The sequence below is a fragment of the Gadus macrocephalus genome, chromosome 10 (genome assembly GCF_031168955.1).
Source record: "Gadus macrocephalus chromosome 10, ASM3116895v1".
Classification (NCBI taxonomy): Eukaryota; Metazoa; Chordata; class Actinopteri; order Gadiformes; family Gadidae; genus Gadus; species Gadus macrocephalus.
Window position 1 is genome coordinate 20,535,172 of NC_082391.1, and position 26,878 is coordinate 20,562,049.

Genomic DNA, 26,878 nt, shown 5'->3' on the forward strand with positions numbered 1-26,878 from the left:
TATTTTCTATATAGACTCGGGATTGCCCCTTGATGGTTTCCCTCGAGTTTGAAGAACATTCCTTAGGCCAATTAGAAGATATACAATTTCCTCATTTATTGCGCCCCCTTATGGCGAGATTTTCCGATTTTTTTATCGAACGACCTTAAGGGTATCACCGACATGCGTCTAAAAGTTGGACATGATCCGATGTCTAATTTTGCTATTTTGTTAATTTTTGCGTTTCGACGTAAAACATAGCTAATAAACAAATATTCAAAACGCTACCGTTTCGTCGTCGAAGGTTGGATCAAAAAATAGTTTGAGTATTTATTTTCGTGTGCGTCTTAAGATGTCGTGTGCAAAGTTTGGTGTTGATTGGTCAAGAAATGCGGGAGGAGTAGCGAAAATACAGTTTTGCGGTTTTCGCGATTTTGCGAAAAATAATTATAGACGCAAATGGGCGTGGCCTATGCAAAAAGATGCAGCAGACTCCAGTGAATATGTGGGTACAAGTTTTTGCATGTGGGAGGTTCGGTGTGGGAGTTATAGCCCCAAACGCGTTTTCCCTTGGTATAGCGCCACCTAGTGTTCGGCGTGTCTGGATTTTGTCGTCTGCGTAGTCCGAAGAGATCTGGATCTAGTCATGCAATTCGCGTGTCGGCACCATTTACGGTTTGGGGTGTGGGCCCACTTTTAAGGAGGTAAGAATAATAATAAGAAAAATCCTTACAAAAACAACAGGGATCCAACCTGTTGGCTTGGACCCCTAATAAGAAGACATCACCTTTTTATTGAGGTTTTCGCCATAGGAAATGAATACTTAGATTTGCGACCAGCGCAGCACAGGCACAGCTCAATTTACGAGCCAGGCCATTCATTGGGGATCATGGTATGGTTATGGAGAGGCCCGAGGATGGAGGATTACTTGTGGTAAAGGAAACATCCAGCAGCGGCAGCTAGGCCTCGGTGTGCAGCAAACACCAGAGTGTACACATGCGCACATTCCTCCTCCTGCAAGCCTTCTTCTGAAAACCTAACACACACACACACACACACACATGCACGTACATACACGAGACAAATACATCCACACATACGCAGACACACACGCCCACACACGCATGCACACACTTACTAAGCAAGGCTACTTTAATCAAAGGCTTGCTTTGATTGGGAAGTTAAAGACAGGTGAGTCACCCGTATATGGCAGTGAGAGCCAGTGTTGTTTTTGGCAGGCATTTTAGATTTAGTTTTAGTCTTAGTCTTTTTGACGAAATGCTTCTTAGTTTTAGTCCCATTTTAGTCATTTCTATCTTTGAAAGTTTTAGTCTAGTTTTAGTCTGACGAAAACTCAAAAGGTTTTAGTCTAGTTTTAGTCAGACGAAAACTCGTCGGACTGTCGCACTCGTCGCACACGGCACACTCGTGTGTGCCGTGTGCGTGCAGGCGCAGCTGCGCGCGAGCGAGGCTTTTAGTGTGTGATGGGGGCGTGACTGTTAGGACAAGCAGCTGGCTCCATTTCTCCATTTCTTTTCCGCATATTATAGTTGGCGGGAAAAAAGCATGTTTTGAAACTTTTGTTCGTCCACTCACTAACAATTTAGTCTCGTCTAGTTCTCGTCTGACGAAAATGTCTACATTTTTCGTCACATTTTAGTCTTTATATGGCTTTGGTGACGTTCGTCTTAGTCTCATTTTCGTCATGGAAAAAAGGGGTCTGACGACGTCATTTTCGTTTTCGTCTTGCCTGACGAAAACAACACTGGTGAGAGCCACATGGATCTGTTGTGACACACACAAGCCCTGAGTCGTGGGCCGACCTTCGGTTTAGTTCATTGTGTTAATCAATGTCACAAAAGTGTGGTTGTGAACTAAATAACTTTATCCTCAATATCCTATCTGGCAGCACACTGAAGTGTATCGAGTATCGTGAAGGGCTAAAGCTACAATGTATTCTTGAGTCATGAAACAGAGACAAGGGGATTGAGAACACACATGCACACAAAAAGGGAACGGGATGTATACAGACACACTCACTGCTGGATCAACAACAGCAAGTTAACCGCTTCCGCGGCTACGTCGGGCTCCTTGTCAAACACCATGGTCAGCATCCTTTCCTAAACACACACACACACACACACACACACACACACACACACACACACACACACACACACACACACACACACACACACACACACACACACACACACACACACACACACACACACACACACACACACACACTAGACATCTAAGGGCCCCACAGACTGTGGATTCTTTTAAAAAAGGCCTAAAAAAACATATTTTTAGAAAAGCCTTTGGCTAAACTGCTATTTATTTATTTATTTAATTTATATATTTTCTTTTAATGTGCATTGTAGCACTTTGAGATCATTGAATTGATATAAAGTGCGTTATAAATAAAATGTATTATTATTACTATTATTATCTAGCAACTGCAGCACTGAGCAGAGAGGAGGTTTGAGTGAGTTATTCAGCAGAAGGAGAGACAGGCAGACAGACAATCAATAGAAGAGGGACAGAGAGAGACAGAGACAGAGAGAGACGGAGCATTATTAAGCCTTCAAATATGAAGAATATGAAATAAAATAAAAGAGAAAAATAGAGAGGTGGAGGAGGAGACATGGGGAAAGGAGGCCAACAACAATGGCTAAAAAAAAAGAAAGTGAAAAGCAGAGAGGGGAGAAGGGAGGGGGGAACGGGGGGATGAGAGGATGAAAGGGGAGGTGTAGAAGTCCAGTCCGGAGGGAGGGCTCACTTTGAATCTGTTTGTGAAGAACTCAAGGCGTCCCAGGAAGTCTCTCTCCTGGTACAGGGCCTGCAGGGCACGCACACACTGCAGACGCACCACACTTTGCTGAAGGGAGGGGAGAACCAACCCCACACACACACACACACACACACACACACACACACACACACACACACACACACACACACACACACACACACACACACACACACACACACACACACACACACACACACACACACACACACACACACACACACACACACACACCATTAAGTGGGCAGAGTGAAATATGCTAATTCTGCACATATCCTAGGCTGACGGTGGGATATGAGAAGCAGGCTGTCCATCCCCTGGGACTGCAGCGCCTCTGCAAGCCCTGGTAAACAGACACCCAGGGCCTGAAACTGTAGACCTCGTTCCACCTTGACTGCTTTCTACTGATTATTAGTATTCTACTAGCATTTTGTCCCTGCTCCTCATCTTTCTTCTAAGGAGAGACACAAGGGAAATATACAAATATATGACAACAGAAAGCATATATGCATAGAACTAGGGTAAGACATTTATTCAGACCACCGTGCCATTGCTTGATTTAGTAATTAAAATGTTTTTTTTTTAACATATATTTATAAATAATATAAATTCATACATTTACATGGCACCTTTCAATACAAATAATAAACAAATCATAAAAATGGGCATGACAACAGGGAGAAAATGAAACGTAGTTTGCCTTCTAGTCCCTGTGGTTCTGGTTACCTTATCGAACAGGGTCCAGCCCAGGTACTTGAGGTAGCCGTCCTTGAGGAAGCTCTCTGGGTCGGTCCTCAGCCACAGACCCAGCTCCTGGATGCACACGGCCCGGAGGTCCGGCACGCAGTCGCGGTACCGGTGCACAAACACCCCCCGCATCGCCGCGTTGATCAGCGACCTCACGTCCTCTCTGTGTTCCAGCAGCTAGTTCCCAAAACACGGTAACACACAAACACACGCACGTCCGCACACACCCGCAGACAAACACACGCACGTCCGCACACAGAAAAGTTCTGTCACACCGTTTTTGACACTGTTTGTTTGAGTGGCACATTAGGCAGCAGTATAGGGCCTAAAAAAAAATAAAGTTTGGTTCCTGTTGGTTGTCAGGTGAGGTCATGGGTAGGTAGGGTATTTATTTTATTTTTTCCAGCGGCAGCGAATGATAGGTAGGTCGTTTTCATTTAAAAACGAGAAAATTCACTCATCCTTGTACAGAATGAAGAGGTGCTGTACCAAAACGTAATTATAGTTTTTATAAAGCTCATAAAATAATTTGGGTCGCACATAAATTGACAGGGTCGGTCGGAAACCGGAACCAAACAAAAAAATGTTTTAGGCCTAGGGGAACTCACGCACAATATAGGTAAACACACACACACACACACATAAACACTCCCAACAAAATTGTAATAACTAACAAATGTCAGTGGTTAATAATGGAAACAGTAGCAGTGAACTGTTTGTTAGTATATGTGTGAAGTCTATAAGGTACCTACCCCCATGTCTACCACCCACTGGGGGCACCCCAGCTGCATGCACTCTCACAATACTGCAAGAGACTTTGGATGAAAGTGTCCACCGAACTGGTGTATATTTTTATCTATAACTTGCTGAGATGCCCACACATCCGTGCGCCTGAGTGGCCTCACGTAACACACAAAGGTCTGCTTTTCTATCTTCTAACACGTCAATAGAAGACATGCAATAGCCTTCGCCTTGAATTCAATATTTCTCAGCCATGTCGCAGAAACAGCAGTGAATAGAGACTGAACAACAACAAATATTCCATCCCATGGAGGACAAATATGAATTCAACTCATCCAATCTAATTTGCACTTTAAATCAAAGCGGGGATTGAGAATTATTTTGTGGCTAAGTATGCACTACAACCCTCACATTTCTCACTTTAATGTGGACAGCGGAAACAGATGGGAGACTCTCAGCTCTGCCCTCTAATGCCTTAGTTGAAAATAAGGTGAAAAAAGGTGTGTGTGTGTGTGTGTGTGTGTGTGTGTGTGTGTGTGTGTGTGTGTGTGTGTGTGTGTGTGTGTGTGTGTGTGTGTGTGTGTGTGTGTGTGTGTGTGTCATCCATGTAAAGTGGGTTAGAGAAGAAGAGTGTGAGCGTGGGTGAGTGAGAAAGAGAGGGTGAGAGAGAGGGGGGAGAGACAAAGTGAGTCATTAAGAGATAGGGAGAAAAAGAGAGAAGGATGAGCAATTTAGAGAGTGAGGTTTGGGGGAGAGAAAGAGAGCGACGGAGGGATAGTGAGACCAAATCCCAATTCACCCCTTGACCCTTCCCCTCTGTTTTGCGCTTTCATGCATAGGGGTAGGGTGCCCAGATTCTTGTTGGATCAAGGGGTAGGGCCAAGTGGAAGGGCTACATGGCCCTTCAAATGGAGGTTTTTCAATGGCCTACTCAAAACCTCCCACCATGCCTTTGGAATAATCTGAGGTAATGAGTAAACTCGTTGCGTTTGCTTGTGTAACCGCCATCAACAAAAACGTATGACGAATCAGGGTCTTGAAGGGTTATCCCATTTCAGAGGGGAAGAGCTTTGTCAGCACCCCTTGTAACCGTTCCGAGGGGCACTCGAAAGTCGGGGTGTGGGGCTGAATATATGAAACGGGAATGGGCAAGTGAGTAAGGGAAAGAGACTGAATGACCAGAGAGAAAAGAGGACGGGAGCGGACAGAGAAAGAGAGGGAGAAAGAGGTCCAAAGTGTGTGGGGGATGAGAAGCAGAGTGTGAGACCTCCTTGATGGCTGCCTGGAGCTCCTCCAGCCTCTGGGTGGCCTGGTCCTGGGGCGACTTGCTGCTCTCCGCATCGAAGCGCCGCTGTGCGGTCTGCAGCTGGGTGCCGACCGACACCCCCACCTCCACCACCGCGCTGATCATCTTCATGGCTGTGACACAAAACCCATGAGACCACACACCACATAAAACCCAGAAAAAAAACAATCGCTGTCAGGCAAAAAATATATTTTCCGTTTTATTCCCGGGACAAATTTGTGTCAATGGGACCAAACCAACCGCACACTCTAAAAAAAACTGGGCACACCGGAATTGGGATTGCCAATTCATTTAAACAAGAGGAGCTTTCTGAGTGCTCCAGATACAGGTCATCCATGAGAAGGTGGGGATGAGTCATCATGCTCCATGACGACTACAAACAAACCCAACGCTTGCGGGGTGAGCGTCGGAGCCCGAGCCCACCAGAGACGCCCTGGCCGCGGGGCGGGGGTGACTCACCCAGAAGGGTGCTGGTGTGCCTGAAGGCGCGGACCTGGGAGTCCGAGAGGCCGGTGAGCAGGTCCAGCAGGGAGCTGAACAGGTAGTCGTCGTACAGGAGGCTGTTCTGGCAGGAGAACACCAGCACCTGCATCAGCTCACACAGTCCAGTCCGGAAGCGCTTCCACTGGGGCCCCAGGGAGCTCAGAGGGTAGTGGACCGACTCCTGGCCCGGGGAAGAAGACACGGGAGTGAGGGGTGAGGACTAGATCTGCTTCTCGGGGTCTGGCCCATAGCGCTTGCTACAGCATCGTACTTTGTTGCTACAAACTGTAACTCATGTAGCCTTATCAGCTTTATAACGATAAGAGTAATAATACATTTTATTCATTGTGCTTTTCATGGCACACAAACCATATTCAATGTAATGAGTGTATTAATTTGTTATTTCATGCATACATGAAGTCGCTTGGAGTTGCTTGAAGATAATGAGATGAAATTTAAAAACACCTTGTATTTAGATGCTACTAATATAACTCCCACCTCACTAAAATCCTTGGTCAGCACGTTGATGATTTCAGCATGCTGCATCTTGTCAAACATCTCTCTGGTCACCACCCCTACACAAACGACAGATATATGAATGTATAGCTAGCATGGTATTGCTGGCGATATTATAGATATTCCTTGACCAATAGAAGAGCACATTGTACCCTCTGCACCCAGTTCACCACGCAGTCCTTAGCGAAGGATACAATGTGCTTTCAATAGAAGGATCAAAACAGCCTAGCACTGCATTGTTAGTAGCAGGAAGCTCAGTCGTGAAGGACTGATCGATTGCTTCACTGAAATCAGGGGGATAATCCTTTGAACTCTGACCCCGGTGTGCTCCCGTCATCTCTTCAACCCTGACCTTTGCAGCCACAGCACTGAGTGATGAAGTTGACGAACACGAGAAGCCCCGCCTCCCGGTCCTGCTTGTAGCTGTCAATCCACTCATCCACAATAGTCTGTAGACGGACAGCAGTAGGGCAGCCAATAAGACAACAGCGTTCAGGTCAGGGGGGGGATGTGGTTATTGGATATATCAGTTAGCAGCTGTCTCACCCGTTGGGTCCCATTAACTCCCTATTTACCGGTACCCTTCAAATAATGCAAAAGGCTTTGCAAGACCTGGCCGTCATCCTCTTGACCAAATGGCAGTTATATGAATTGCCAGAACACGTCCACAATATACCGCAGCCCAGAATATTTGTACTTTATCAACTGATTTGTTCTCCAAATTGTGTTCATCACAATTTTCTCGGCCACATCTGAACGATCTCCACTTAATAAATCAATAGTTTTTATGGGTATGATTCAAAATGATTAAAAAAAAAGAATTGTGCCGAAAATATTGAGTTAAGGAAGGAAAGTGACAGCTCTATACTACAATAAGATGAACAACTACAGAACTAATGTTATCGCATACTACCAATTACATAATTCTATGTGAGTGAAACATTTTAAGTGCTCAGTAAACTAGCAAACAAACTAAGTACGATAGTAATATGATGAGGAAAGAATATGCCCTCAGGGCAGTGCTATTTCTCAGGCTCTACGCTGAAGTGACAGCAAACGCCCCATGGTGCAAAGTGGTATTACAAGGCGGGGTTAAGGAAATATCTCTGTAACAGAAAACCTAGACTTTGACATAAAATCAAAGCTGTCATATCTTCAAACTAATAATCTGGCACGTTGCATATTTAAGAGCACAACAAAAAGGTTGGATGGCTGTGCTGTCAGTCATTAACAAAATGACCAAATGGAAGAGCTCCTTCCTCTCTGCGCATCAATAGGGTCACATCAGTCAGCTCCCGACAGCGCATGATAATCGCTCTCATTGTGGGGTCTTAGAGCCTTACTTCCCCCTCATTACTCATGTGTCCGTCTTCCTGTCCGCCCCACCTCACTAAAAAAGAATGCTATTTTATATAAATGTGTGTGTGTGTGTGTGTGTTCTGGGGGGATGGGCCCCCCAGAACACACACACACACACACACACACTTATATAAAATAGCATTCTTTTTTAATATGTAATCTATTCCCTCACCACTGTGGCACTCTTTCCGGAGCGGATGGCTGCATAGATGTCCTCCGCACGGATTGCCTGGGCCTTCTTCCAAATCCTCACAGGCCCGGGAAGAGAGGCCTGTTCTGGTGTCCCTTGGGAGGGACTGGGGCTTGATATGGGTGTCACCGAGGCTCTGCGCCTCAATTTCTTGAGGGGCTTCAGGGCAGAAAACATGAGCGGGCAACTCGATAAGGGATTTGTGGGAAATTGTATGTAGCAGTCAGAAAAATAAGAAATGGCAAGGTGCAGAGACAAGTTGTTACCTTGTCTCCGCTTTATATAGCAGTCATTTTCTGGTGAATTAGTGGCTGGGCACATTGAGAAACTGATTAATGCAGAAAAAAATATCTTAATTTACCTGTTTGGGCACGGACACAGGGACAGGACCAGGCCGCTTTCTCTGCTGCCCAGATTCAAACTGGGCCTCAAACTCACTGTCAGGATCGCTAGCGCTGCTTTCCATCTCGCCCAAACTACAAAGAAGAATAAATTAATTTCATGTTGAAAATGATGTGGTGAAATTAATTAATGCGTGGATTTTTTATTTTTTTTGTGCTAATGATCAATACAAAACAAGCTTTTTCTAGGCGTATTTGCTGAGCCAGTAGCAGGTTATTCATTTAAGACCTATACTCAAACTAAATTAAGGTATACCTGTCACCATCTGATTCCCGAATTGACTCCATGTTCTTGATGGGGATAAGAGGAATAAGCTATGTTCAAATAGGTTAAACGCAGTGACCATGAACAAGTTACACCATACAAACACGGGTAAGAAGTGGCGGCTAGGGTTGGCTAAGTGGTTAGCATAAAAGTGTGAAAGCACATTGAGCTTAATAAAGCTACAAGAGCTACAATAGTTGGACCGTCGAAAAGACCTTAAAGTACCTACGACTGAGAACCATGTATTCCGTATCTAAAATGGGTCGCGACCAATTTTGATGTAGTTGGGTAAGACTATAACGCGATTACGAGTACAAATCAAAACGTTTTATCGTGTAGGCATGCAAAGTTTAGCTCAACTAAAACCGCGAAGTTCCTGGAAGCTCATTGGACGGATTGTGTGTGAGAGATTTTTGTTTTCTTTTGCTTTTTTGGTTGGGATTCATCCATTCTGATCATAGATCAGAATGGATGAATTGCTTTTTGGGTTATAGTCAATTACGATTCTATACTTACCAACCACATTAATTAATCCAATATAAATAAACGTATGTCGGTGTGCTCTTGGCTATGGTAATCGAGTTTATGTCTGTGCGCGTCTATTAACGTATTTTAGGACCCTGAGGTAGTTTCGCCTCCACGACCCCCATGCCGCCGCCCCCTCCACCGCAGGCACCCACCTCACCCTGCTCGGCGGGCTGGTCCAGCCTACTGCACGGTCCATTGTTCGGCGATTGATAGGCTGGCAGCCTGAGAGAGATGAGAGAGACTGGGGGACGGGAATGCCCCATTCATACTCTACCCACATCTATACGCATTGTAACTCCATCAGTAAAGGCATACTGCCGATCTGCTCATGTAGCCTAAAATCCAGACAAATAGAAAGATAAGCGTCTCGGTTTTGGGCCACATGGGATAGATAGCCTAATCGCTTTTTGAAATTATTTAGTTTATTTTTTTTATTGTAGGCCTATGCACTGAATCGCCCGGGGGCTGTTTTTTTCTTCTTTGGTCACGTTGACCGTTTATTTATCCAGAACACGCACTTCAGTCGTTCTGTTCCGCTTCGAAAATGGATTTCCGACTCTCTTTTCTCAATGTCCCGCTGTTCGTCCTCTCCACGCTCGCTGCCCTGTCGTGGACTTCGCGGCCCGTGTCAGCGGGGAAGAGTTGCAGCGACACGCGGCAGGTGTATGCAGAGAAAGGCTACAGTACCAATACTGCTCCTCTGACTCAAATCTCCGGTATGACAGACTGTACAAGTAACCGTTTTGGATTTCATTAATTCATACTGTTGTCTGATATCTGTGCTTGTAGATTCCTGGCTGAAAAAGGGCTAATGTGCAGAATGCAACTTCACTCAATTGGCATGTTACATAGGGCGAACAAATTGCGAACACCGGTGCAACAAAGAACCTCGCCCCTAATTAGGGGTGTCTTGGAGGCTGTACTGTGTGAGGTCCTATAGCCATTTGTTAGCGGCAGTCGCGTTTTCTTTTTAAACAGTATGGGATGAACCGTAGATTTTTGTGGTCTCACGGTGGTTCATATAGCCTACACATTTTAATTTCAACATAGTAGACCTACTTACACAATACACTGTATTTGAATAGAACCACATGGCAATATGTTTAGTTTCGGATTTGGTGTTTGATGGGGATTTGGAGTCTAATATTGTCTGAAAGGTGTGACTGACAGACAGTGTCTTTAGGTTTTGGGGGTTGCATTAATGAGCATTGTGTTTATGGAAGTCTGTTCCCGGCGGAATCTAGTGATGCTTTACTTTGGAATTAGGGGGTGTACAATATTGATTGATAGCACGTGTGTGTGTGTGTGTGTGTGTGTGTGTGTGTGTGTGTGTGCCCGCGCATGCTTGTTATCTATGCTGAGTCTTGGCTCACTGTCCCGTGGGCCTGGGGAGCAGATGGCCAGGGAAACGAGGGATGTGGAGAGGTAGTTCTGAAATGGAAATAGAGGGATAGAAACCGCTAATAGCACAACACACACGCACGCACGCACGCACGCACGCACGCACACACACACACACACACACACACACACACACACACACACACACACACACACACACACACACACACACACACACACACACACACACACACACACACACACACACACACACACACACACACACACACACACACACACACACACACACACACACAGAGAGAGAACAAAAGCAGTATGTTGAGAATCGGAGAGGGAGGATTTTTTGGTTCCAGGTTTATTAAATACAAAATGTCACACAGCGTTAAATCATTAAAGAATATTGGAAAAAAAAAAAACACCCCTCATCTTAATTGCTGTCTGCATGTACCCCCCCCCCCCCCCCCCCCTTGCTTGACGTTTGCATATCATTACTTTTGACATATCAAGGCCCAACCTGAGTTGACAAAGAAGACAGATTGAAAATGCATTATTCATGTCGGCAAATTCAAATTTTCGTCAAAGGTGATTATTTATTTATTTCTCTTCTTTTAACCACAGTAACATAGAAAAGTAACATAGGGTACTGATGATGAGCATCTTATTTTAGGCATTTTATCACCCTACAGCATCACAAAACAAAATCATTATCCACACAATACCAATCAACAACAACCTCACCATGAGGACATTTCTAAGGTAAGATATAAGATGAACTTCATCAATCCCAGACGGGATTTATGGGAGAACTTTGGTTAATGACTGCGATTGGTTAACAGCAGTGCGCTCTATTCCGTCTGATTGGTTGTGGGCTGATTGTTGCTTATTTCCTATTGGTCCAGGTGAGCACCTGCGGTTGTGTCCCCAGGACTACACCTGCTGTTCGAGTCAGATGGAGGAGACTCTGTCCCTGCAGAGCGAGAGAGACTACCTCAAAGCCATCGAAGACACCAGCCAGTTTCTCTCCACCACCTTCACCCAGAGACACCGCAAGTTTGACGGTGAGACGAGGCTCAGTGAACAAGCTAATGGAACAATTGGATCATAAATGGAGGCTGATAATTTTTGTTGTGTTTTGTCTCCCAGCGGAAAATTAGTGTTTGATCCTAATATCAAGTCTACCTAGCGTCATTAAGCAAGATCCCTAACTTTCTTAAAAATATTGATAATTGCTCATGAAGTTGCTTTTAGTTCTTCAGACCTTGTGTTTCTTTGAAGATATTCAGCATAATTCTTCCCATATCTCTGAATTATATTGTCATTTTTGTCTTGGTGTTCCAACTCTTCTCCTTTATGTAACCAAACCAATGAATCATTGAAATAGACTGAGAAAGTAGGAGACTGCATGTGTCCTAAATAAAGACGATGACTAATATATTTAAATGCGAGTATATTAAGGTGGGATTTACAGATAGACTGGATCTTATGTAACCATCACACTGGGCTTTTAAACCAGGCTGAACGCAGCGCCTACACAGAACGAAGCTGTCTTGTAACTGAGAGGTGTAGGGGTGTGGGTGGTTGTATCTGGAGCCAACATCTATAACCCTGCCTGCTTCTATGTGTCTCTCAAGAGTTCTTCAAGGAGATCATAGATCTGTCGGAGAAGTCCATGAACCAGATGTTTACCACGACGTATGGAAGGCTGTTCACCCAGAACGTCCGTGTGTTCCAGGAACTGTTTTCAGAACTTCGCAAATACTATTCCGGTGGGTTGAGTTGTTTTGTTCTTTACATGGAAACAGATCATGGTGTAGATCGGTTGATGCAGTGCTCTACTCGATGTAAAGGTTTTGGCATGTTTTGGGGACAGAATTGACGAAAGAGATGCTGGAGAATTGATAGATGCCATATGTCATAGTGACAGTCTATTTCACATCCCTGTTGCTTTGTTTTGGCTCGACAGCAGCTACTTGGCAAGCCCAGGCCCGATCTGTGTTCGTACAGCTTAGTCTACCATCTCATCGTCCTAGAGAGGCACTTGCGGTTTTGTGCATGCTAGAAACCATAACTGCGGATATTAGAATAAAAATCACCTGCTCCAACAGCCTACTGATTAAAACACTTGTAAATTACAGTAATATTATATGTAATGGTTTAAAATCTTAAAACCAATAAACAAACCAATCTGAGAACCTACAAATATGGATTGCATGCATCATATTAACAAAATATAGCATTTTTTATTCATCTATATCGATTTTAATTCATCTTCCAAATTCCCTGTCTGGGATCTCATCTTGTATTGCATGTATGGTTTTGTCCACAGGGGGCAGCGTAAGCCTATCGGAGGTCCTGTCTGACTTCTGGTCCAGCCTGGTGGAGCTGGTGTTCTCCCTGGTCAACCCCCAGTACCAGTTCAACGATGACTACCTGGAGTGTGTCACCAAACACGCAGAGCAGCTGCAGCCGTTTGGCGACATGCCCCGCAAGCTACGCGTTCAAGTATGTACCCTGAAACTTAAAATGAGTTAAAGTGTTTGTCGTACAACAACACGGTAAACCTATTTAAAACAAAACCTAGTACAGACGGTACCGAACTCTCAATCAAGTATTGATTGATTGATTGTATTGATTGATTGAGTATTGATTTTGGTCTGTGAAGCAAAAGGCTGGAAAAGCGAAACATGAACAAAACCTGCAGCAACAGGGAAAAAACCACAGTGCAGCTCTGAGTTTCGTGGTTCACGGGTGTTCTCTGTGGAATTCACAGGTCTCCAGAGCCTTCATCGCAGCCAGGGCCCTATCTCAAGGCCTGGCCACTGGCCGCGACATCGTCAACAAAGCCACCAAGGTGACTGATTGCCCTCCGTCCTCCACCATCGCCGCTGGTGCTCACATCTTTTGTGTCGTGGAAAAATGTATCGTAACTGTAATATCCAATTATATAAACCTTGTATGTATGATAACTTAAGAATTGAAAAGGATTTTGTGTTCTCCTTGGACCTAGAGATACCTCCCTTCCTTTCTCTTATTGAAAGGTGTTGAGATAGTTGGCATTTGCATTGCCACTGTAGCCACGAAGTCTGACACTGAGGCCATGCCTATTGACTTCTTTGTTGTGTCGATTATTTTAACTGTCGTCGCCTTGCTTGCAGTCTTGCAGACATGTCCACTTCACCCATAATGTATCTTTGTCTCTCACACCATGGCTGACTTCCACCATGGCCAACCCTAAACTCTCCACCATAGCTAACCCTATACCCTCCACCATGGCCAGCCCTATACTCTCCGCCATGGCCAGTCCTACACCCTCCACCATGGCCAGTCCTATACTCTCCACAATGGTCGCTCCCCCTGACCTTTGTTTCCCTTGCATTTATTGGCCACGATGGGGAAAGTTTCCCTACAAGAATCCTGTACAACCATTGTCTCGTTGAATATATGCTTGGGAGTTTTGCTACCAGTATCTTTTAAAATGAGATCCCAAGTTATCCTTCATCCCTTTGCCACCCACCCTGTTGTTGACGTGGGTCATTGTGTTTTCTAGCTGAGCGCCGGTTCGGAGTGCGCCCGGGCCCTGATGCGCCAGTGGTACTGCCCGCTGTGCCGGGGCGTGCCCACGCTGCGGCCCTGCCACTCGCTGTGCCTCAACGTGATGAAGGGCTGCCTCGCCAACCAGGCCGACCTCGACACAGAGTGGAACAACTTTGTCGGTGGGCACGTGCGAGGGAGAGAGTGGGGGGGACACGACGTGCACGCTAGTTAGTTCTGATAGAGCGGCAGTTGTTCTTGTCGGATCGGATAATGTTCTATGGCTATGTCGGTTTTGTATTTTTGCATCGCTGTAGCTGCCAATCGGTGAGGACACGAAAGGTCACATGACATTCTTGACTTCATGATGATGTGATTTGGTTATGGTCCAGAAATCATTGCACTTTTCCCTCATATCTTGTGTGATGAGCGTGATTACGACTTTGTTATAGATCTCTCTCTCTCTCAGACTCTCCTCTAGTTCACTCTGTCCACTCCTAAATAATTATTTTTAAAATATTTTTTTGTAGTTTCAAAACTAATTCTACCACGGTTTTATCGACCTGGGTTTAATATTTTCCTTTTGGCGGCCCGATAAACTAGTGGCTAAGATTGCTTGTTTGATTCCCAGCAGCAAGGTTCTGTGTTAAATCCCCATGTCTGCCGTCTACCTACCTACCTATCCCATAGTATGAGGCCTAACCCCCTATCAGGCTGCTCCTAATCGAGAAGTATTTTCAAATTGAGACTGAACAACGAGAGTAGGGTCGGCTACAAGGCCTACACTGTTCAAGCAATGAGTGACCTTGGGTCGACGTCGTATGTTGATCCCCATCGTCCTCCTGTCAGATGCCTTGTACCAGGTGTCTGAGAAGCTGGAGGGCCCGTTCAACATGGAGCTGGCCGCTGAGTCCATCTCCGTCAAGGTGTCGGAGGCCATCATGCACATGCAGGAGAACAGCGTCAGCATCTCAGCCAAGGTGAGCCGCCGCCGCTCCTGAAAGGAACGTCAGAAACCGGGCGGGGCCGTGGTGGGAGTCGTTATACGTGGTCAAGGGGAAAGTCTTTGGATTTCAACTTCCGATGTTCTATCTACCATCTAACCTACAGAAGTTATACTATTTTCGATGTTAACCTTGTAATGTATTGCAATCGCTATTGGGCAGAAACCATCTCCTTCTCCTTCCACCATTTTCTTTGCTGATTTACATTGAGGATAACATTGAAAGCGATTACCAAAGACACATTTCCAAGAAATTGCACGTCCAAGAACTACACACATATATTACCATTCCTTTTTGTTGATGTATTTATTTATGTAAACGATTTATGTTATTTATGTTAATCTATTTATGTTATTAATGTCGACATGCATCAACTTGGAAAGAACTTACTTCCATTTAAATGACGCTGACAGTATTGGGCACTTCCATGCTAACTGTGCTAACGAGCTAACAATGCTAACCGAGCTAACTAGCTATGCTATGTGTGTTCAGGTGTTCCAGGGCTGTGGGAGTCCCAGGCCTGCCCCGGCTCGATCCAAGCGCTCCCCCAAGGAGCCCGGTGGGAACCGCAAGCCCTTCCGCACGTACAGTCCAGAGGAGAAGCCCACCACTGCCGCCGGGACCAACCTGGACCGCCTGGTGAGTGGGGAAGGGGGGCAGAGAACCTGCTCATTAATGACACGTAAAGAATATTCATAATACGTAAAGAAAACACATGAAGGTGTACACATCTGTCTATGAAAGCGGTGCTAGTTTTAAAGTTGACGTTAGAACTCAACCCTGCAGGGACAAATCGACTGAATGCCAGCGAGCATTCATCTCAACCTTGTGCTCCAAAGCGCAGAGACTCTGTGCTTTAATGTGTGTTTCCTCTCACCCCCGTCCAGGTGACTGAGCTGAAGGAGCGACTGCGGCCGATGCGTGGCTTCTGGGTGTCTCTCCCACACACCATCTGCAACGACGAGAAGATGGCGGCCGACGTCAGCAACGATGACCGCTGCTGGAATGGACAGACCCGGGGCAGGTGTGTGTGTGTGTGTGTGTGTGTGTGTGTGTGTGTGTGTGTGTGTGTGTGTGTGTGTGTGTGTGTGTGTGTGTGTGTGTGTGTGTGTGTGTGTGTGTGTGTGTGTGTGTGTGTGTGTGTGTGTGGGACCAATGTAATAATATTGTCAACCAACAACGTACAAGTAATCATGAAATTACACTTACTATTCAGTTTGATCAATCTCTGTGTGTAGCTTGAGTATTGAAGCCTTTGCTGTTTGCTGGCCAGGTACCTGCCAGAGGTGACGGGAGACGGGCTGGTGAGCCAGATCAACAACCCCGAGGTGGAGGTGGACATCGCCAGACCAGACGTCCGGACCAGACAGCTGATCGGTGAGCTGAGGGTGGCCGCCAACAAACTGAGGCACGCGCAGGCTGGACAGGACACTGACTTCATGGACAGTAAGGACTTTCTTATGATTCTGGTGCAAATGGTCAAGATGACCAACTGAAATCAATCATCTTGTTTTATTTTTACAAACTATTTGTTGCTAGGATTACAGATAACACAATGAACCGCTGTCTGTTGCTGTCCTCCATATTGCAGGTGAGGAAGGCAGTGGATCTGGGGGCGGAGACAGAGGTGAGAGGTACAATGATGATTGGCCAGGCTATGGTCCTAACTCCCCGCCTTATAGCCAACCCCCTCGGAGCCCCTCCTCCGTCCCTGCCAAAAAAACCCGTGTGCGAGAACGAAATGGCTCGAAGTGGAATAAGAACAATGGCCATGGAAGAGCGAGGTCAGAATCCTGCAGGCTCACGTTCTCCCCGCTCTTTCTGTTGTCTTTGATGGTTGCTGTCTCCCCCTTCTGGAGATAACAAGTTATTGCACCTTTGAGCACATTGGTCAGGAGTCTGAATGGAATGATGATCTTTTGTCTTAAGCACATGTCTCTTGGAAATAATTTTGCCTATTGGTCACACCAGCAAACCCATGAAACGAATTGAATTTTGTAGGGGTTAGCAATAATTGTTAGCCAGCTAGTTCATAACACTAATACCTAACTATTTACCTGGTTATACAGTACCAATATGTTTTTTCGTGATTGTACGATAACTGCCAGCTATCACATTTTATTTAAAAAAGATTACATTTAATATTCTGACATTCAGTTGGTAAACCTTGAATTAAGTTGAGGAATTAAATCAGAAAGGGAGGATGAAGAAGTGAGTCAGCAAGATCAATTATGTCCACCATTTTAATAGTTGACAAATTATTTGCAGATATAAATGATGAATAAGGACAGACGTAACACCAGTAATTTATACTAGGCTATATTCCATGCTTTCTCCCTAAGGTAATATACAAAGCAGCTAAATACTTTGGAAGTTATGTCAGTATTTTGAACTACAGTGGGTCATCTACTTAATTGTGTTCTGCTACATATGTGTATGTATTTTTATTTATTTTTGTGATATCTGATTGTATTTATTTATTCATGTATTTATTCTGCTCGGTTTCATGATCAAAGTGTTCTTAAAACGTGTGTGTGTGTGTGTGTGTGTGTGTGTGTGTGTGTGTGTGTGTGTGTGTGTGTGTGTGTGTGTGTGTGTGTGTGTGTGTGTGTGTGTGTGTGTGTGTGTGTGTGTGTGTGTGTGTGTTCTATTTTGCGCATACCACTGGTGTGTTCTGAAGAGATGAATGTTGTCACAGAGAGTGTGTTAGAACATTGAATTATTGGTTTTGTATGGACTTTAACACAACTGAAATTGAAAGTTAACATAGATAATGGTCCTTAATTATTCTATGCAGAATGCCACAAAAACACAAGATGATACCTGAAGCTTTTGGATTTAGATGTTTTCGTAATGGGCCAAATAAAGACACTAAACAGCACAACGAGAATGTATAGATATCGGCAAGGACACTTTCTGTTAAACAGCAACTTAAGAAACCTTTATTTGTGAGGGGGAGGCAAACCGTTTATTTTCAGCTCATGTTAATTGTGTTCAGCATTCAATTCCAAAAATGTAGAGTATTGAGTTGATTTAGTGTGTTTGATTCAACTAAATCAAATGGATTCATTCACCACACAAAGCAGGTGAATGAATTGAGGAAACATCAAGCTTTTTCTGTAATTGTGAACTTTGATATGTTAGAAATGAATTTTTATGTATGTTTTTCTAACACCTTGACTGATTTTTTTTAATGTAATTCTGAAAGTTACTGCGAAATGTATCAGGATGTCATTATTACCGTACTGTAAACTGTATTATTTTGCACAATCACATGAGAACCAGTATTCAAACAGCAATGGCGCAGTAATCCGAGATGCTTGTGACGATCAGACTTAAACTATGTTTGTGGCCTCTATGTTATATTAGGACCATAGTCCTTTAGATCACAGCCTGTAGCCTGTCGTCGATTCACTCTTGTAACACATTCCATTATGGTGAATGAATAGCACAACTTTTTCGTGTTGTAAATGTTGTTTGGTATTAAAATAGCTTTTGAGCTTCATTAAAGAAAACATTAGGAAAAGTTGTGGCCGTGTTGCTTTTTTTGTACCGAGAAGATGGCTGATGTTTTGTATATAAATGAGCTTGGATGCACTTCAAGGCGTAAACATTCACGAAAGGTAAGGCCATCTAAGCAGCTGTTCTTTAAAATTATGCTTGTCAGGTAAGATGGTGGACATGATGAATGTCCGCCGACCGCCAACATCAAACAAGGACATGATGAATGTTACATCTTTAAGTCCTCCATACTGACATTAATCTTCATCATTTTAAAACACATCACATTGCGTTAATGTAGTCACATTGTGTCACACACATCTCTCAGCTGTTTCCGTGTCGTCGATGCATTCGAAGGAGTCGAGTGAACTTTAGAGGCGCGAAGCTACAGCCACTAGGCGGCACCAGAGAAGTATCCTAGTGCTGACTGAACTCAATACTAAATGATTTTAATAAGTCAAGGTTATATGTATTCCTTTTTAAAACACTATTTCAGCTGAATTTAGATGAACTCAAGTTAAATTGCCTTACATAAGATTTGACTATTTGTTCATTTCACCCAAAGGTCACCTTTTTGTTTTACTTTTAGGATGTATGAAACCTGTTTTCTAGGCACAAGCAGTAGGCTTAACTTACCACTGCACTCCATACACCCTTCTTCGAAATATTCAGAGTTACTATTTTCAATTATTGGTTTGGTCCAGTGGGAGGGACATCTCAGACCCTAATTACTCTGCCCTCACACCTTTGGCGGAAAGGACATGAGCTGACCTCCTCAATGCTTCGTAAGATAAAGTCAGCAACGATTAAATAGCATGAAAACCTGCTCTTCCCTTCAATGTGTACCATTAAATCATGTAAGATTGAAATTTATATGAATGAAATATATACAAATTAGTTTAAAACATGCAGACATTTTGAGGACAACAAGAAAGTGCAAAACCCTGTTATTAATGACCACAAACACGCACACGCACACACACACACGCGGATGCACGCACGCACACAGACAGTTTATAGTTAAAAAGTTTTATGGTGTGTTAAAGGCAACGGCATGGCCAGCAACAGCCCTCGCCTCTCTAAAAGGAAGTCACACTAGATGCTTTGGGCTTGTTGCATGAACTGCAAATCTACACTGGCGGTTATAAAACATTCAGCCTGAAACAAACAAAAGTATCATCAACAAGGTGGGCTCAAGAGGGGGTCTTCTGATATAGCATTAGGCATGTGAAACAGAAAGGTATGGTTTCTTACAATTAGATAGGTTAACTATGACTTAAGGATTTATTTAGAAACTTTTGATGCTCACATTGTTCTGAAATCTTTAAAACATAAAGGAAGATTCTGAACAAGGCTGACATACAATTAATGAATTCTCTTAATTGGCCAGAATCTGATTAGATTCAATTTTAGTGTTTGTCAAATAATTATTAAATCTTGTTTGTTTGTTTCTCTTTACTTTTTAGTGCGTATTCAGACCCAAGGGGTTCCTCGATTGGTCTTTTTGAAAACAGAAAACCTCAGAGATACTGTCACTCTGCATTGTGGTGCTTTGAACGAATCTATATTTATTTTAAACAGGTTTAAGCAATCTCTTGAATTCATTCCCCAAGTGATTGCTTTATGAAAGTTATTATTATCCATCCTTTAATTCAAGAATCACAGTAGGAGTGGGAGCTGACTTTAATCTGATAATCAGGGATATAAATAAAGAGGATGAAGCAAACTATTTCTGTAACCAAGGAACTCACTGTAAGAATAATTGGAAAACCGGCAATTTTTTTACCGTCAAAGGTAACATATCCATTACAACATTTTGCTTGTCTTGCTCATAAGCCAAAATATTTTTAAGCAATTTCATTAGGAGCAGTTGATTAATTTGATGATAAATCTTGTTTTTAATCGTGCAGATGGCAATGACCAGAGGTTTGTCTCTCAGACTGTGGTCCAACAGCCTGTGTCAGCATCAGCTCAGCTGGGAGACCCTGTGGCTCTCCAGTGCTCTATTACCTCCCAGAGGACGGACCACAGTAACCAGTGCCAAGGGGAACCCAGTGTGTACTGGTTCAGATCAGGACCATCTCACCCTGCTGCCATTTACATGAATGGGAACAGGAGTGGTGAATGTCAGAATAGTTCTGGGCCTCCGTCTGCTCCACAGAGCTGTGTCTAGCAGAGAGATGTAAAGATCTCTGGTTCAGTTACTAGCTGCTTTCAGACCACAGTGCTGGCACAGCCTGCACAGGATGAGACCTCAGATGCTTTGCCAGTAAAACCACAGCATTGAGGCCACAGCATTAGATCACGTGACTAGACACTATGAAGGCAGCATCATCCGTGCCTCAGAAGCCAATCATTATTTATCGTTTATGTTGATGAACTCTTCTTTTTTACATCTTGTACTCGCACAAACACTTACATCATGCACACACACCAAAATATTATATAGCCGGTGAGAATTACTCTTGCTTGGATCACATGGCCAAAATCTAGACTGCATTACTATTACAATATTTATTTTTACTCCTAAAACTGTCAGTTATTTAACTTAAAGGTAACAGGGGTTGAATTATAGCAGAAGATTCAATCGGTATCACAAAATTGGTGAAAAATATTTGAAAAAAAACACAAAAATGTGGTAGACAGAATTTCTCCTCATCGTACATTTAGGGAAACAAATGAAATAAATGCTGGCTTTCAATGTTTGTAGTATGTGATTAAAAACAATGCGAATGCCATGTTTTCAGTGTTCAGTTTTGACTGAAATTAAATGTGATCTCCTCTTATAGTTTTCTGTGTTGTGCAGTAGCCTTGCTGCTCTGTGTCCTTAAGTTCCAGCCAATCACTGATGATCTAGGATATGTAATGCCTGTGTTTTAAGGACAAATCTTTCACTTGAGTCAGTACAGCACTAGTAGAGCACCGAAACGCAACAATGTTGGCAAGACTTTTTGCTATGACAATTCTTATTGGGTCATGTAAGTATAATTCCTAAATTGTTTGAATTAGTCATTTCTGCAGTATACTGTGTTTTTTTGTTAGAAATACAAAATTTAACTTATTTGGAAGGAATCATTTACCAGCAATTCATTTTTGCACAGTCCTGAATGGGATAAATGGTTTTATCTATTTTTTCAGCGATGATTGAGACCAACGGGGTTCCTCGTATCGTCTCTTTGAAAACAGCAATACTTGGAGATACTGTTACTTTACATTGTGGTGCTGAAAAGGAAAGTAGGGTACCCTTTCAGGCGTACCCTAAAGCAACCTTTTGTTCCCCAAAAGGTTGCTTTAATAGTGGGTGAATATAGTGAAATTGGCCCCGCTTTCAATTCAAGTTTCACTGCAGCAGCACCAGACATGGATCTGAACATTAGATCTGTGAGTAAAGAAGATGAAGCAAACTATTTCTGCCAAGATCATTATTCAAAGAATTGGAGTGGACTTTTTTTGTCGGTCAAAGGTAAGATATCCAGTTCTACTTGTTTTCTATATTATCATCTGAAAGTAGCCCAAAGATATATTTTTTCTCAGTTTTGAAGATGATTATATTATTTCACTTATATTATTTCAGATCCCAATGACCAGAGGTTTGTCTCCCAGGCTGTGGTCCAACAGCCTGTGATGGCATCAGCTCAGCTGGGAGACCCTGTGGCTCTCCAGTGCTCTATTACCTCCCAGAGGACGGACCACAGTAACCAGTGCCAAGGGGAACCCAGTGTGTACTGGTTCAGATCAGGACCATCTCACCCTGCTGCCATTTACATGAATGGTAACAGGACTGGTGAATGTCAGAATAGTTCTGGGCCTCCGTCTGCTCCACAGAGCTGTGTCTACACTCTCCCCAAGAACAATGTAGACTCCTCTGATGCTGGGACTTACTACTGTGCCCTGGCAGCATGTGGGGCAGTTGTGTTTGGAAATGGAACTAAGCTGGACGTGTTTCGAAATAAGATGGATATAACAGGTCAATATATTTTACTTCCTACTTTCAGTTTATTTGGAAAATATTTAATTAAGAAGATAATATACACTGAAGTTAATCACTTGTGAATATACTGAAAGAATATTTTAGATTTTAGTCTATACATTGTATCTTGCATGACTTAACGTGAATGTAATGGTACAAAATATGACATGAATCAACAGATTCATGATTCCCATTGTTGTCTGTTTCTAGATCACAACTTTTTAGTGATGTTGGTGCATCGGATTCTGTTGGCTTGCTTTCTGGTTGTGGTTCTAATCCTCATTCTAATCATACATTACAGGTTAGTGAGCATTGTAACACTTCAGCACATTCACACATTCATCACCTCATATCAGGAGCATCCCACCCATGTTTTAGGGTGTGTTTTCTTCTATATATACTTATTTATACTTGAGTATTTATTACATTACAGGACAGAGAGAAACGGAAAGGTTCTGTAAAGGCCCTATGTGCCACGAGGCACTTAAAAAGGTAACGGGTAACATTTATTACATGAGGAACAAAATACCATTTGAACATTGCTGTACATTTCATTTTATATTTGTAAGACTTCAAGCCAAAACAGGGGATAGATGACTACTAATATGTACCATGTCATGACTAATTTAAACTGTGAGTCCTCTCTGACGTTTGCAAACCCTGTTTTGGGACGTAGAAAACGGATTCCTTGATTCATTGGAGTGTGAGGGAAGACGATCAGTGAATGACCCAGAAGAGACTGTTATCTGCTGTGAGAGAAACCTGCCAATGAAATCCATTGATCTGGTCGAAATATAGTTTGAATTCCTCAATATTGTGATTTGCATGTGAAGTATATTTCCAAAGATGTTAAAAGTACAAGCTTAGAATACGTTGAGAGAAGATAAGGTTAACAGTAACATTAGGACAATGCTCGGATAGCACTCAACAATAGCGAGAGAGATGATAGGAAGCAACACTTAAAGCGCTATTATTCATTAGCTTGTAGTATTAACTGCCACTTAGCATTGGTTGTTATACAATGCTTCAGTTTCTGAAGTTGCACAGAGCACATTCATATCTATCCACCTGATTGTAGCTTGGGCTCATTTTGGTTCTAGACATAATGTGTGTCCTTGCCAAATGTTTTTGTGTCGCTGTAAAAATTTTCATTCATTTTCAAACGTTTTTTTTCTAAATTTTTTGTTAATAATGGAATTTAATGAATTGATTGATTTCCTATTGTATATCTGATGAACTGCAAAGATGAATCTTCCACTGATGTTTGTGCACTTCTGAGGTGTTGATGCATACAAGAATTGGAACATCAATTGGAACATTTCTATGTACAAAAAAAGTGAATCCCTCATACTTTTTTTTAAATAGACATTACATCAGTGTTTATCAAAGAATGGCTGAATAATCACTATTAACTATGATATCCTCACCTGAAAGATACTATATAACAATCTGTATTTAGATTAAAAAACAATGTAATATTTTTATTATAATAAAACAATTTGTAGTGCTGTATAGTTCATAACTTCATATTTTGTGTGTATATAAGATGTAAAAACAGTTGTATCATATGCAATAGGTATCAGTTATGTAGTTACGGAGTTAAAATGAGGATATCACCGGGATGCAACCGATTTGGCTCTTATATTCATAAGGCATATTTAAAATTTAAATTTATTTAAAAATTTAAATTTAAATTTAAGCAGCTTCAAGAAATGGAAGCCTCTAAAAACCTTAGAGGCTTGGCCTATAAAGCCTGATTCTGAAAAAGCACATAAAAGACACCTACATATTTCCTTCTTGTTATTTTTACCACTGTGGTGGAAACCGAGAGCATCGCCCCAAGCAGGGGCTGAGCTGAGGGGCGAGGACTGTGGCTATACGTCTCTGTTTTAGACGCACCACCAGCTCTCTGAAACATCCATCGACCTGCCTCAAGGTCAACAGGACGTGCTGCTGCGGTTATTCAGTAACCAAGCATGAAATGCACACGCATTTCCTATCACTGAATGAACCTGAAAGGGGATTTTTGTGTTTGTGAAGAGAGATTTTTTTATGGGTACTGGGGGAACTGAATGATATGGCCACATGTTATGTACAATATACAATAACTCTACACAATACTACTATTTGAAGTAAGACACTGTTTGTAAAAACAACATGACATTGATCCAACATTGTCCCCATTGTTGACGCCTTTGTTGTGTTTCGTCCTGTTTGGCCAGGTAGCTGCCAGAGGTGACGGGAGGACGACACAGCTGATCAGTGAGCTGAGGCTGGCCGCCAACAAACTGAGACCAGCGCAGGCTGGACAGGACACTGACTTCATGGACAGTAAGGACTTTCACAGATGAGCTTCCTAATGATTCCGGTTTAAATGGCATAGCTGACAAACTGAAATCATTCATCTTGTTTTATTTAAACCACCATTTGTTGATAGGATTACACACTTCATGATTACTTGCTGTCTGTTGCTGTCCACAATATTGCAGGTGAGGAAGGCAGTGGATCCGTGGGAGGAGACAGAGGAGGGAGGTACAATGATGATTGGTCAGGCTATTGGCCTAACTCCCCGCAACAACCAACCCTCGCAACTCCTCCTCCTACCCTGCCAACATCTCTCGTGTGCGAAACGGCTCAATGTGGAGAGATGTATGCTTGTATATTATTGGCTTTGCATAGACTTGACAAGAATGAAATAGGAAGTTAACATCGATAATGTTCCTCAATTTTTCTATGCAGAATAAAACAACAACACAAGACAATGCCTGAAGCTGTTGGATTTAGATGTTTTTGTAATCAGACAAAAAACAGCACAATGAAAATGTATATTGGCAATGACACTTTCTGTTAAACAGCAACTTAAGAAACATTTATTTGTGGGGGGGGGGGCAAAGAGTTTTTTTTCAGTTTATGTTGAGCATTAGCATTGAGCTTTTTCTGTATTGGTGAACTTTGATATAATGCTCCTGCCAAAAGTTACTTCATGACTTTTCATTAGGCCTACTTGAGAACAATTATTAAACAAAAATGGCACAGTAACCCGAGATGCTTGTGACGATCAGACTTTAACGGTTTGTGGCCTCTACATTGTATTAGGTCTATAGTCCTTTAGATTCCACTCTGTAGCCTGCAGTCAGTCCTCTCTTGACATTCCATTATGGTGATGATGAATAGCACAACCTTTTGTACTAAAATGAGCTTAGGAGCTTCATTCAAGAAAACACGAGGAAAAGTTGTTGGCCAGTGTTTTCATATTTGTTCTGAGAAGGTGGCTCATGTTGTTTTTTACATAGGCCTATATGAGCTTGGATGCTCTTCAATGCGTAAACAATCACTATACAAAAAGTAATTCCTCCTGCAGCAGTTCTTTAAAATTAGGTTTGTCAGTCATTTCAGAGGTACCCAGGTAAGATGGTGAACTGGGATTTTATAAATCCTGCTTACTGCCTGGCCGCTGCCTGGCCCCTGCCAAGCCACAGACCCCGCCCCCGGCCCCGGCGCTGCAGCTGGATGCTACTCATAGCACTGGCAGCACGTCAAGAGCGACTTGCTGTTTGTTTGTGCGGGGAACTGAAGTAGTGTCATTCATCCTCAAAATTGAAAGCCACGGTAAAAAACGTAAAGGCAGTGCCGGGAAATTGAGGGACAAAATGATTACGTCTCTAGCCGATGCATTTAAATGTCAGAAATGGACTCACTTCTTTAGTACGTCTGCGCCAGCTAATGTTGGCAGTAGTAATGTATATGCAAAACAACTAGGTGGCGCCAGAGTTGTGTCTTATTACTGAATGAATTCATTCAGTCTTATTACTGAATGAACTCAAAACCAAATTAGTATAATAGGCAATTTATTTCAATATTAAACCTCATTTTGACAAACTTAATAGAACTTGAATTGTAATAAATTAGATTTGACAGATTTTTAGGTAAGCTATTCTCCTTCTGTGAGGATGTATGAATTCTGCTGTCCAGGCACAAGCCAACCCAGTCTCACGGAAATACGTGACACTGTCACATCATTTAATCCATTCATCGTGATCTGGGACATGTAATTAAATTTTTTTCGTGGCAAAAAGCAACATTTTCTAAATGTATGACAGCTATTGGCTACCCGTTTCTACTTTCACCTCTGATTCTGAGAAATTGGGCACTTCACGGATATATTTAATGCAGGTGCCCT

The 26,878-nt window shown here is 42.9% G+C and overlaps 2 protein-coding genes and 1 long non-coding RNA gene across 8 annotated transcripts in view; 2 read left to right on the top strand and 1 right to left on the bottom strand.

The window, feature by feature from the left end:
• Window positions 1-9,610, bottom strand: part of LOC132466105 (cohesin subunit SA-3) — a 28,101-nt gene extending 18,491 nt beyond the window's left edge. For 2 of the 6 annotated variants that reach the window (XM_060063149.1, XM_060063148.1), the window contains exons 1-12: window positions 9,488-9,610; window positions 8,794-8,828; window positions 8,498-8,612; window positions 8,119-8,295; window positions 6,940-7,036; window positions 6,570-6,646; window positions 6,048-6,252; window positions 5,550-5,701; window positions 3,521-3,718; window positions 2,765-2,863; window positions 2,020-2,099; window positions 908-1,015 (exon numbers count right to left, since the gene is read on the bottom strand). In XM_060063149.1, the coding sequence (XP_059919132.1) occupies window positions 908-1,015; window positions 2,020-2,099; window positions 2,765-2,863; window positions 3,521-3,718; window positions 5,550-5,701; window positions 6,048-6,252; window positions 6,570-6,646; window positions 6,940-7,036; window positions 8,119-8,295; window positions 8,498-8,612; window positions 8,794-8,828; window positions 9,488-9,610 (1,466 nt within the window). Of the gene's footprint in view, window positions 1-907; window positions 1,016-2,019; window positions 2,100-2,764; window positions 2,864-3,520; window positions 3,719-5,549; window positions 5,702-6,047; window positions 6,253-6,569; window positions 6,647-6,939; window positions 7,037-8,118; window positions 8,296-8,497; window positions 8,613-8,793; window positions 8,853-9,027; window positions 9,214-9,487 lie in introns of those variants that run through there. The other 4 variants (XM_060063150.1, XM_060063152.1, XM_060063151.1 and 1 more) reach the window with 4 other exon arrangements.
• Window positions 9,611-9,874: 264 nt separating this feature from the next.
• Window positions 9,875-18,753, top strand: gpc2 (glypican 2). Its single transcript, XM_060063157.1, has 11 exons — window positions 9,875-10,046; window positions 11,592-11,750; window positions 12,324-12,458; window positions 13,019-13,194; window positions 13,463-13,543; window positions 14,240-14,405; window positions 15,073-15,203; window positions 15,720-15,866; window positions 16,115-16,251; window positions 16,501-16,673; window positions 16,819-18,753. The coding sequence occupies exons 1-11, from the start codon at window positions 9,875-9,877 to the stop codon at window positions 17,088-17,090; spliced, it is 1,749 nt and encodes a 582-aa protein (XP_059919140.1). The 3' UTR covers window positions 17,091-18,753.
• A 4,024-nt stretch (window positions 18,754-22,777) lies between these two features.
• On the top strand, window positions 22,778-25,462 carry LOC132466114 (uncharacterized). The gene is made up of 3 exons (XR_009527743.1): window positions 22,778-22,999; window positions 23,132-25,029; window positions 25,188-25,462. It is a non-coding gene; the product is annotated as an uncharacterized LOC132466114 (long non-coding RNA).
• Window positions 25,463-26,878: the final 1,416 nt, after the last annotated feature.